Source organism: Falco rusticolus, chromosome 3 (genome assembly GCF_015220075.1).
Source record: "Falco rusticolus isolate bFalRus1 chromosome 3, bFalRus1.pri, whole genome shotgun sequence".
Taxonomy (NCBI): Eukaryota; Metazoa; Chordata; class Aves; order Falconiformes; family Falconidae; genus Falco; species Falco rusticolus.
Genome location: NC_051189.1, coordinates 65,209,672 through 65,222,298, shown reverse-complemented (window position 1 = coordinate 65,222,298; position 12,627 = coordinate 65,209,672). Strand labels below are relative to the sequence as shown.

Sequence of the window (12,627 nt, the reverse complement as noted above, 5' to 3'; positions counted from 1 at the left end):
AGGCCTGAAGAAATGGCAATTAGAGAAGACTTTGAGTTACAATGTGCATTAGTTCTACAGCAAAAGAAGCATTTTTCCCCCTCCTTTAGGATCAGCTTCAAGAGAGTGATGCTTGTAACAGTAAAAGGCTTTTTTCACATCATAGTGACAGTAGTCTCTAACCAGCCCTTTTCATGTGACCCTTACACCTCCCCCAATGTTCATGTTCAGAGGCCAGCGTATGTAGAGATACAGGAAAATGTAACTGACTCAGCCAGGAGATGTTTATTTTTTTCTCTACCATCATGATTTTTTTCTTTCTTTCAGAGTTTGAATACTTCATTTAAGAATTTGAAACATTTCTTGCCATTTAATCATGCAAAGATGACATGCAAAGTCTTGCTATTTGTAATTATAAAGTTATGTTTTACATTTGAATAATGTAGTACCTAGTGCTATGAAGAAAAATAAAGTTGTCTGGTATTACAGGTGGATCTGAGCTACACAGTCCCTTACCTGAATTGATTATGTTTTCCAAAACATTTTTTTTTCTAAAATTTATTGTCCTTAATAGAAAAATATTGAAACATTTAGAATAGAAAGCATGAATGCTGTTGACTTTAAAAACAAAAGAAGCTCTTTCTGCATGATTCAGTTTAGTTTGCAAATGAATACCTAAAAATACGACACAGGCATAAAACCCCTTCAAGCTTCTGGAGAGAAGCATATACAAAGCTGAATTGGACTTCTCTATCCCCTATGTGGACACAAAAGTAAACTACAACTCTACATTTTGAAGGATTAAACTTCATCTGAGACAGTTGGGAGTACTGAAGCATGAACCTCATGCTTCCATATATATAAACAGGGTGAACAAATGAAAGAATGGAAAGAAAATTCATAACTAAAGTACACCTTCATCATGACTTTTGTGTCAGTGTTGTATCTAACTACCTTTGTATTTTTTTTCCATTAGAAGTCTAGGGTTATCTTTGATTAAAATGAAGGTGGAATCTCCTTAATAACCAGTTTTTAGCTCTATGGGCAACATTTTCAGATTACGATAAAAAATACAGAGCATATATAGATTTTTCAACCACATATATATTAAATAGGACTTCTAATGGCCATCCAATTCACAAAGTTCCCTTTTACTCTGATTCCATTAAAAGACTCCTATCCAACATACAGTTATAATTTTTTTTTCTTTTTTCCATCTCATGTAAGTTAGAATGCAGATTGATGCAAACTGGAGGAATTTCAGTGGCTTGAATTAATAAAATTTGAATATTTAATCCATTATCACTGAGGAGCATGGTGATTTTCAGCTTTTTGCTCACAGCTACCTTGAACATGCCAAGTTATGTTTCCAGTCCTCATTCTCATTGAAGAAAGAGTCCTGTTTATATTCCAAAAACACTTCTGCATTTTTCTGTACGTTTTACAATTTATTTTTTTACTTTTAAACCAAAGTATGCACAAAAGTGTTTCTGTGACAAACACAAGCAAAGAAAAGTAGCAATAGCAGATTTACAGAGCTAACAAATGAAGCATTCTTAGGAAACATTCCATGTTTCCAGCCTTACTTGTGCTTCATTTTTTTTAAATTAATATAGAGGAGTATTCTGATCATGGCGTATAAATTATCAAATTTCGACCTTAGAAATTTTCAATAAGTATAAAGATTTCATGTTTTCCCTTAATACATCCCTAACCCTAAGACGCTTTCATATTCAGTATTTTCTAAATTAGTGATGTTGGTTACATATTGCATGATGCAAGGTTTGAATAATAAGGTAAAGTCAGTATTGTGAACCACAATGCAGCAAAACCAAAAGGTTGTTACTGAGCCTTTTGATGAAAGAATGTGCAAGTGATATCTAATATTTCTAAGAGCTATGTTCCAGGTATTACTTGCTAATGGCAGCAAATTACATCTTAGGCTTCTTTGGGCTGGACAAAGTGCATCTTCTTGTAGAACCAGTAAAAATCCCGTGAGCTTCTTTGTACCTTGAGAATATTTTGGAAAAAAAACCCAACTTAAAAATTAGGTTAAAAATAAAATTTACATTAAAAAATAAAGAAAAAAATAGAAGCCAGAAATAAAAAAAATTAAAAAGAAAATAGATCTGTGTAAGATTATTACCTCCATAGTTTGGTTACACTGAACATACCTAGAATTGTATGTCATTATTCCTGTGCTGCCTTGTACTGATAGAAAAGGGTTCCATGACTGTATTCATAAGAAACAAACCCAGATAGTTAAAACATATACCAGTACATGGTACATAGCTGAGCATAAAGGAGGTAGTATGAGTTAATGTACATTAAAATAAATTTTGCTACACACAGGAATATTTTTAAACTTAACTATGCAGGAAAATAATTATTTGCAGAATTTAAAAATTTTTAAAAATAAATATATTAATATTTGATTGCAGAGATGACAAAGCTGGGTGTTTTTTTATATGAGCAAGGAAAAAGCATCAGTAGAATAACTTTGTAGTGAAAAGCGGAAAGCTGAAAATGCTCAAGTTCTCTATTTACACGATAATAAGCTGAGTAAAAGATCAAAGGCAGAAAGTGATGAAGAGGAGCAAGATGAACAGAGCTCAGAATTACAATGCCTGTTAAAAATAAAATAAATAAATTTTCTTAGCACTGGAAAAGGGAATATATGTGGGGAAAAAAATAGCATTTTTTTGTTGTTTTGTTTTGGCTGTATTTGATAATGAGGTGCTATGTAACTTTAACTTTGAGATGCTTATATGGCAATTTTTTATAGTTTTCTTTAACTGTCCAGAAGCCTATGCTTTTCTATGCAGCATTAAAAAAGGATTGTGATAATTGATTTTTCAGTTTGGCAGAAAAACTGAGGAAAAAGTACTTCAAGCTGAAACAAAGAACAAAGTGACTTTTTCTTACCAGGAAGAAAAAAATGGGGAAAAAAATAAATTCATATTGTGATTGAATGTATTTTCTATTCATCCTAAAGCTCAGCAGTTTAAGACACTTAAAAGAAAGAAAATCAAATGAAAGGTAAGGTTCAGAAATCACAGGTAGTTACCTTTATTTCAAGTCTCAGCAGTTAAAGTTGTCAACCAGGATGCAAGACAAACAAACAAAAGCACAAGAAGAAAATTGGTTCTAGCTCTCTCCAAGCAGATTTTTTTACCTTCTGGTGGAATGCCTTTATCTCACAGCTACTGAGCAATACTTAGCAAGACAATGACATTATAAAAAGAGTTTTCTTCAACTGTTATTTCTGGATCACTTTGAATAGAATACATATCTCTTAAGCATTAGACATATCTCTTGTTATATATAAGGCATATCTGTAGTTATGTAAGTGCAGAGAAAATCATAAGATTTTATGCCAGCGTTGAACAAAACTGTTAGAAAACCCTGAAGCTCTAGAAAAACTAACCCATCACATAACATAAACTTTCCTTAACCTTCTACATGTGTCCTAGTTTTGGCTAGTATAGAGTTCATTTTCTTCCTAGCAGCTTGTGCAGTGCTGTATTTAGTATGAGATTTAGTATGAGAATAATCTTGATAACACACTGATGCTTTAGTTGTTGCTGAGTAGTGCTTACTCTAAGCACTAAATCCAGGACTTTTCAGTCTCCCATGCTCCACCAGTGAGGAGGTGCACAAGAAGCTGGGAGGGAGCATGGCCAGGATAGCTGGCTGAAACTAGCCAAAGGGGTATTCCATACCATAGAATGCCATACCCAATATACAAATGGGGGGGGGGGGTTGGCTGAGAAGGGCTGTTTTTTGTGGTGAGCAGTTGTACTGTGCATCACTTCTCTTTCCTGAGTTTTATTCCTCTCTCTCTTTTTATTATCTCCCTTTTCATTACAATTATTAGTATTATGTTTTACTTTATTTAAATTATTAAACTGTTCTTATCTCAACCCGTGGGTTATACCTTTTTTTACGATTCTACTCCCCATCCCATCAGGGGTGGGAGTGAGCAAGCAGGTGCACAGTAGTTGCTGGCTGGGGTCAAACCACAACAACATGGTAACTCCCGAGTTATACAAGTGACTGTATTTTTTTTTAATAGAAAAGAAACCCCCAGTATGGGATTGTTTTAGCAACAATTGTAATTTACTAGCAATAAACTAGGTAAGCTTTTTCTGTGGTTGTTGATCAAGTTATGTCATTCCTGTACTCTTGACTTTTCATTGCTAATTAGTGTAATGTATGACAGTATTGGAAACAGGTCTTATCAACCATAGAGAAGTATATCAATTTTTACTGGTTTGGAACAGTTCAGTATACTGCAACACAGCTAGGATTGCACTGAATATTTCATGTAGCCCAAAAAGAATTGATAAAATGTTCTACAAGAGATCACAACAATAAAATAATAGTAGCATAAATCTGTTTAATTAGAGACAGTGGGCTAAGTTGACTAACTTTTATCCACTGTTCAAATTGCTCCAGAAAGAAGTATTTCACTATTGTAATAAAGACACTTGAATTTGGTTTATGTGGCAAGGTTTAGGTAATGGGGAAGGGATGGCCTCTGTGAGAAGACACCAGAAGCTGCCCACATGTCAGACAGAGCCAGTTCCAAGCAGCTCCTAAATGGACTGGTCAAAGCTGAGCCCATCAGTGATGCTGGTGACCCCTCTGTGATAACATATTTAAGAAAGGGTAATGCTGCACAGCAGCTGTGAGAGAAAGGAGTGAGAAAAATGTGAGAAGAACTGACCTGCAAACACCAAGGCAAGGGAAGAAGGAGAGGAAGTGCTCCAGGCACTGGGGCAGAAGTCCCCCTGCAGTGCCTGGAAAGGACTGTGGTGAAGCAGGTTGTCCCCCGGCAACCCATGGAAGACCATGGTGGATCAGATAACCACACTATAGCCCATGGAGGACCTCACACGAGAGCAAGTAGACATGGCTGAAGGAAGCTGCAGCCTGTGGAGAGCCCACACAGCAGCAAGCTCCTGGCAGGAGCTGCAGCTCATAGGGAATCCATGCTGGAACAGGTTTTTCCTGAAGGACTGTGCCCTATGGAAAGGACACACATTGGAGCACTTCATGAAGGACTGTATCCCATGGGATGGACCCCACACTACAGCAGGGGAACAGTGGAAGGAGGAAGGAGCATCAGGGAGGAGCTGTTATGGACTGACCGTAAGCCCCATTTCCCATCCCCCATGCCACTCAAAGAGAGGAGGTAGAGGAGTCAGGAGTGAAGGAGTGAAGTTGAACCTGGGAAGAAGTAGGGAGTGGGGAGGGGAAGGTGTTTTTCATTTTGTTTTCTATTTCTCACTATCCTACTATGTTGTTAATTGACAAGAAATTAAACTTCTCCAAGTTTAATCTGGTTTGCCCATGGCAGGCACTGGTAAGCAATCACCCCAGCCTTATCTCGATCCTTGAGCTCTTTCATCTTATTTCCTCCCTTTCTGCAGTAGAGGAGGGGGCATGAGAGTGGCTTGGTGGGCACCAGGCAACCAGCCATGGTTAACTCACCCCAACACTCCAAAAAGAGAACCAGATCAATGACATGTAAGCTTTCATAAGACATTTAAGTTGGAAAACAAATCATTGTTCCACGAAATATAGTAAAAGTATTTAAACTTCCTATTCTGTTCAATATGGCTTTTAACAATATACCTGACAATACATAATAAAAGCAAAATAAGGTGCAGAATACAAGCTGCAAATTTATCATACAGCAAGGAAGGAACAAAATACATGATTAATTATATAAATTTATAGACCTATGTTAAAAAAAATGGGGATTTGTTTTGTTGTTGTCCTTTAAGGTGGATGTTTCAAAATAACATGACTAAGATACATCTAAAGACATTAAAGATACTTTGTTTCTTCGTGTTTTATTTTAAGGACAGATACCTCAAAGTTTGAGATTCTTCCTTACTCTGATTTGTTTTCTTAGAGAATTACTATGGCACTAATTACTCCACACTTTTTCCCCTTTTTTTTCTTTTTTTTTTCTTTTTTTTTTTTTTTTTTTTTTTTTTGAGAGAGAGACTTTGATGATTTCATTGAGCTGTGATCAATGCCAACTAAACATTAGGAAACAGCTACAGTGGCCTTCAGAAATATGCTGTCATTTCAAAACACTCAAAGCTGTGGTTCTCAAATTCTGTTTGTGGATACCCTTAAAACGGTGAAATGTGTAATGAGAAGCTATGTAGAACATTGGCTGTTGAATCTATTTGTATTTTTATTGATTATCTGACTGGAAGAAAAGTGTTTATTTAATTAACAGAAATAAATCCTATTGTACATGTACTAAGCATTTTGTTGAGTTAATGACATTAGCAAATCCACTTTATCTTGGTACTCTTATACTTCTTCATTTTAGGCTCCCTTACGAAGAAAAACCCCAAAGCTTAAATGGTAAGTACAATGGCTTTGTTTGTCCTTTGCTTATCTGCATTTTCTTCCTTTCAGATGTTAATAACCTTAAGAATTATTTTATCCAATCTTAGCACAAATAGTCATTCATTACCCTTTTCTAATTACAGTCAATTGACTCCTGAAATGGCATTGCCTGGAAAATATTCTGTTTGTGATTAAAGCAGGCACCTTAATCACATTTGCAGTCTAACATAGTTATATTTGTTGAACACATTAAGCATATTCCTTAGTGTTTGATTTTTAGATAATTTTGTTTAAATTTTTACAAATATATGAATATACCTTTTTTATTTCAATTGAATAAAATTGCTTGCCTTTTTCATGAAGTCGTGTGGTAAAAGGTCTGTAATGGCAAAAGGCATCCAAGAATCTTCATAGTTCCTGAGAAATAATTGCTTATTGGCATATTTTTTATTTAGTATTGGAGGATTTTCTTCCTTTAAAGTGAGGAAAATAGACTCAGGTTACTCAGATAACCCTTTGATTGTGGTAAGATTTAAGTGTGGAAGTCATGGAAGCAGTAGGACTTGGGGAATGGAAGGGTAGAGATTTCAGTACAGAAAAGTCACAAGTTTAAAGTAAACTGACTCCACCCTACTGGAGACAAAGCTCAAGACTGGTACTGTGCCCTTCATAGTTATTCTCTACTGTTTGTCAAGTGAACAGTGAAATAAGTTTTGGTATGTATCTTGAAAAATTTTTACAAATGTACTGTAGAGGGAGATTGAGACATCTCAATCAAGTCAACATGGTACAATCAACATGGGTTCACAATGGGAAAGATCTGTTTAACTGATTTGGTATACTTCTATGATAAGGTCATCCACCTAGTGGTTGAAGGGAAGGTGGTGGATGTAGTTTTTCTGCATTTTAATAATCCTCTTGATACTATCCTTCACAGCATCCTTCTGGACAAGGATGGGTTGTAGTGACTGGGGCTAAATCTGGCTGGCAATCAGTCACCAGCAGTGTTCCTCAGGGTTCAATTCTAAAGCCAGTTCTTTTCAATGTATTTATCAACAATTTGCATGAAGGAGCCGAATGCACCATTAGCAAGTTTGCTGATGATACCAAACTGGGAGGTGCTGTTGACTTTCTTGAGGGACAAGGGGCCTTGCAGAGGCTTGTATAGGTAAATTGGAGCATTGGGCAATGATTAATGGGATGAAATTTAAGAAGTCCAAACGCCAGATTCTGCATCTAGAGCAGAATACCACCAGGCACAAGTACAAACTGGGAAAGGAGTGGCTGGAGAGCAGCCCTGCAGACAAGGATGGGGATGCTGGTCAGCAGCGGGCTCAATAGGCGCCGGCAGTGCCCTGGCAGCCGAGGGGGCAACCCACACCCTGGGGGCATCACACACAGCAGAACCAGCTGGGCACAGGAGGGGATCATCCCACAGGAGGGGATCATCTCACAGTGCTGGTGCGGCCTCACCTGCAGTACTGCCTGCAGTTCTGGGCCCGCAGCTGAAGGAGGACATTACAGTCCTTGAATGTACCCAGAGGAGGGCAACAAAGCTGGTGAAAGGGCTGGAAGGCATGTCCTGTGAGGAGTAACTAAGGACTTTGGCTGTGCCTAGTTTGGAGAAAAGGAGGCTGAGGGGCGACCTCATGGCTCTGCAGCTTTGTGAGGAGGGCATGTGGAGAGGGAGGTGCTGAGCTCTTCCCCCTGGGATCCAGTGAAAGGACACATGGAAATGGTTCAAAGCTGCACCAGGGGAGGTTTAGATTGTACATGAGGAAGCATTTATGTACGAAGAGGGTGGTCAGACACTTTAACAGGCTTCCTAGAGAGGTGGTTGATGCCCCAGCCTGTCAGTGTTTAAGAAGCGCTTGGACCATGCCCTTAGTAACATGCTTTAACTTGTGGTCAGGCATCTGGACTAGATGATCATTGTAGGTTCCTTCCAAATGAAATCTTCTCTTCTCTCTCCTCTCCTCTCCTCTCCTCTCCTCTCCTCTCCTCTCCTCTCCTCTCCTCTCCTCTCCTCTCCTCTCCTCTCCTCTCCTCTCCTCTCCTCTCCTCTCCCTCTCCTCTCCTCTCCTCACCCTCTCCTCTCCCTCTCCTCTCCCTCTCCTCTCCCTCTCCTCTCCCTCTCCTCTCCTCGCCTCGCCTCGCCTCGCCTCGCCTCGCCTCGCCTCGCCTCGCCTCGCCTCGCCTCGCCTCTCCTCTCCCTCTCCTCTCCCTCTCCTCTCCCTCTCCTCTCCCTCTCCTCTCCCTCTCCTCTCCCTCTCCTCTCCCTCTCCTCTCCCTCTCCTCTCCCTCTCCTCTCCTCTCCTCGCCTCGCCTCGCCTCGCCTCGCCTCGCCTCGCCTCGCCTAGCCTAGCCTATCCCATCCTGCTCTGTTCTGTTCTAATTCTGTTCTGTTCTTGTTCTATTCTACTCTAGTTTTATTCTATTTTATAACACAGTGTTAGACACTGTTTCCTGATGAAAATAATTCTTTTCATATCATTCTTTCCTATATTTCTGAATTTGTACCAATATTAAATAATATACGCACTTAGGGTATTAAACAAGGTTTAGTGGAACTTGTCAGTTGTGAAATTTGTAGGTCTTTCTATTACTGTGTTTATAATCAATTTGTAAAACTGATCCACATAAAACACTCTTGCTTTTTACCATCTTAAAAGGAAAAAAAAAGAAAAAGAAAACCTAATTTTTTCTAGAGGCAATCCACTTTTTTACACATTACTCATCTCAAGAGATGAAGAACAGCTCAATGGTTTGCAACCAGATTGAGTTAGTTTCCCTGACTGTCCCATGTTTATCCTTAGTGACCTTGACCGAGTCACTTCTGCGCAAATCTGTGTGTCTTCACTGCCAAGTGTAAAATATGAAGAGAAATGGATGGGAATACTGGTATATGGCAAATACCACAGATGTATATTTAAGATCAGGAGATGTTCTAGTATTATGATGAAAAGGTCATAAATTAACATTTTCTGACATTCTCAGCTGCAGCCAGGGCAATCATATCATTTTATTTTGGCTTACTTTCAAGTGACTAATTTATGGGTTTACTTCTTCAGAGACCTCTGAAGTTCTCCGTGTATGTAGTTGCTGAAATAAATATTTTATACAGTTAATGGAAATAGCTGAGTTTTCTTGTACCCAGGGAATAGGGAGAAATTATGAAAAATGAAAGCATCTTGTGTGATCTATCACAATCAAGCAACAAAACTTAAATAGCACTACTAAAAAGGCACTTGAAAATCAAATATGATCAGTAAGTGATTACAAAGAAGCATGTGGAATAAATGTGAATATTAAATACCTCACAAGAAACAATAATTTCCTCATGAAAAATAAAATGTATTGTACTGATATTTTGAAATATAAATTTAAAAATTAGCATACTCTGATGACCTTTTTATTGACACCATGACTTTCAGACCAGCCATGTCTATCACACCTGTTGTATTACAATACAGTGAACATATGCTAAAGTTTTAGATGGTAGAGATAGACAAAGCCACAGAAACTAGCTTCTGTTTTGATTTCCATCATGTTACACTGCTGTACTGTTAGCACAGAAATATTCTCCAGCACCGATTAATAATTAAGTAATTGTTTTTCTTACCTGTTTGGAGATAGAGAGGGAAGAAGACAGAATCCTAGTTTCCCTAGTAACTCATAAAATCATTCAACCTGATTTTTAGCCACAGATATTACTATGGGCTGAAAAGAGACATTGGAACTTAAAGAGATTTTTCTCAATTGCTGAAACCCTAGGGCTTTACCTCTAAAAGAACTGTATCTCTAATGGCTTGTCAGAGAGAAAAAAAAAAAAAAAAAAAGAGGAGGCTTGTCTCTAAAGCTTATCTAAATGATACAAGCTTTTTTCAGTAAGCTGTTGTGTGGCATTGCTGTATTTTCAAGTGCTTCAGTGTAGTCACAGAGGCACATCTGGCTGTTACAGCATTTTAAAATCAATAATTATACACTTCCCATTTCTATTGTGCACATTGACATTTTAAATATGGCTATGTTATGCATTGGGGTGTCATGAAGATGCTGGCATAAGAAAAGCAGAGGAAGATTTAGAGAAAGTCAGCGTGTCATTTCATAATGTATGGAACAAGGCCAGAGTTTTGGGGTTTTTTTGTTTTTTAATATAAACCCTTGAACCTGTAAGCTAAGAAAGGGAGGACATTTGCGTTTCAAAAAAAGTAACTATTATGAATTTTATTTAATTTTCAATTCCTGTAAGTTTTAAATGTTTTAACTGCATTTAAAAATAAATTGTCTCACAGTATCTCTGTACCTTGTTGAAAAACTTTTGTATCAGCTAATGACAACAGAGAAAGACAGCATCCCTTCATCATGTATTCCTTAGTGTACCCTGAGAGCTGATGGCTGGGATTAGGTCAGCATTTGTAAACATAAAAGGCTAAAAACATAAGGCAGCAGTCAAAACACAGATCCTTCTACTTTAGCATCCCACCTCCAGCAGTGGCCAAAAGCCGGTGCTCAGGGTGAGCCTTAAGAACAGATAGTCTGCTGGCTGATCCCAACCTCCAACCATTTGCAGCACAGGGAATTCCTGGGAAAAATGTGATTACTATGTAATTAATAATCTTTAACACTTTTTATTCATGAACTCAACCAACCTGCACTTGAATCTAAATACATTTTAACTATACACACAATGTCTTCACAAAGGCTTCTACAGCATGGTTATAAATTGTGAATGTAATTGTTTCTTTTTGTATGGTCCTAGGAAAGTTACAAGACAGATTAAGATAAAAGCACACCATCTCTGCAGCAGGCTTAGAACAAGTACGTAAGATATTAGTTGCAGAAGAAATATTGTTAGCTCTAAATACAACTACAGTTCTCTTAGAAGTTTTCAGTTAAAAGATGTATAAGGTATGAAACAAATATTTCCGAGCAGTTAGAGAAGTTTACAGAATCTTTGTGAAACAGCATATGCATATACTTATTAACAACTGTATACAGCAAACAGCAACCCATTATCATTTCTGTCTGACTTGATGTCTGAAAGTTGCTGGTTTTTTTAATAAATAATGAAATTTCTAAAATTATTAAAATCTCCTGTTGCAGTTTATCTTCATATATTCATGTTACTTCTCATGTGATATTTACACATTTTACATGGCAAATAAACTCAAATTTAAATAAAAATGTGATATTAAGACAAATTTGAGATGCATTATTTCTGTGTATTTTTATTATGTCATCAGTATAATAAACACAAAGAGAAAGGATACTTCTTTAAATATAGAAGTGATAATATTCAGGTATTTAAAATAAAATAATTTTTCTACTTTAAATATTACTTTCCTTTTTTTTTTTTTTAATGAAAGAAAGGTGTAATACACATGTCATCCTGGTAGAACTGGCGAATCTGAGAAACAGTTATTTGCCCATTGCTGTATGAAAAAATAAAGACAGGAGCAAAGCAAGAAACAAACCATTGACTTCCATGTCAGACTCAGTGTCTTCCCAGGACTGAAAATATTTCTCCCAAAGGTAAACTATGGGACGTGTTAATTAAAGTCCTCCTTTTGCTTTATAAGAGAGCAATTAAGACAACTCAAAGGGAAGGACAGACAACTGCCAACAAAAATTATAAGTCAGTACACACTGACAGTAGTATATTTTCCTTGGTTCCTATCAAAAAAGTCTGGAATATATAAAAACAATGCATATAGTGTTCCCATATGTCCGGCATGCACTTCTTCAATGAAATTTTCCTGTGAACCTTTATAAAGAGCACAAATTCTTTGTCCCTCCTCTTCACTGTTGTCCTTGTTACTGCTCGGTTTTTTGATGATCTCCTGCATCTTCACTCATTGTCTTGGTAAAATCTCCAGCAACATACAAGGAACTTGGTCTGGTCCCAAATTCTGAGTTTTCTTTCTTCTGTCTCTCTACTCTGAAATGAAATTTTTCAAAAAGCGTGACCACAACACTAAGCAGAAAAGCCAGTTTAAGTTTAAAACAATGGCAGACGAAGTTTCTTCTAAGAAAAAGGTTTCAGTAAGTGACAGTAGAATTTAGATGAGAAAATCTTGGAGTATTGTTAACTTTATAGTACAGGTTGGATACTTTTCCAATTGATTCCTTAATAAAGAAGAAAATGTATAGAGTTTCAGAGCAATTACTTGGAATTGTCTTTCACAGTGAGAAGCAGGCTATGCTTACTTGCTTCACTTTTGATGACTAGAAGTCATTATTTATTGATTGACAGTTCTGAACTGCAGTGCT

General features: G+C 37.2%; 1 protein-coding gene across 1 annotated transcript in view; it reads right to left on the bottom strand.

Moving 5' to 3' along the window:
* Nucleotides 1-11,687: 11,687 nt before the first annotated feature.
* Nucleotides 11,688-12,627, bottom strand: part of CCDC102B (coiled-coil domain containing 102B) — a 154,461-nt gene continuing 153,521 nt past the window's right edge. The window contains 1 exon segment of the mRNA XM_037380974.1: nt 11,688-12,295. Within this exon segment, the coding sequence (XP_037236871.1) occupies nt 12,206-12,295 (90 nt within the window). The 3' untranslated portion in view covers nt 11,688-12,205.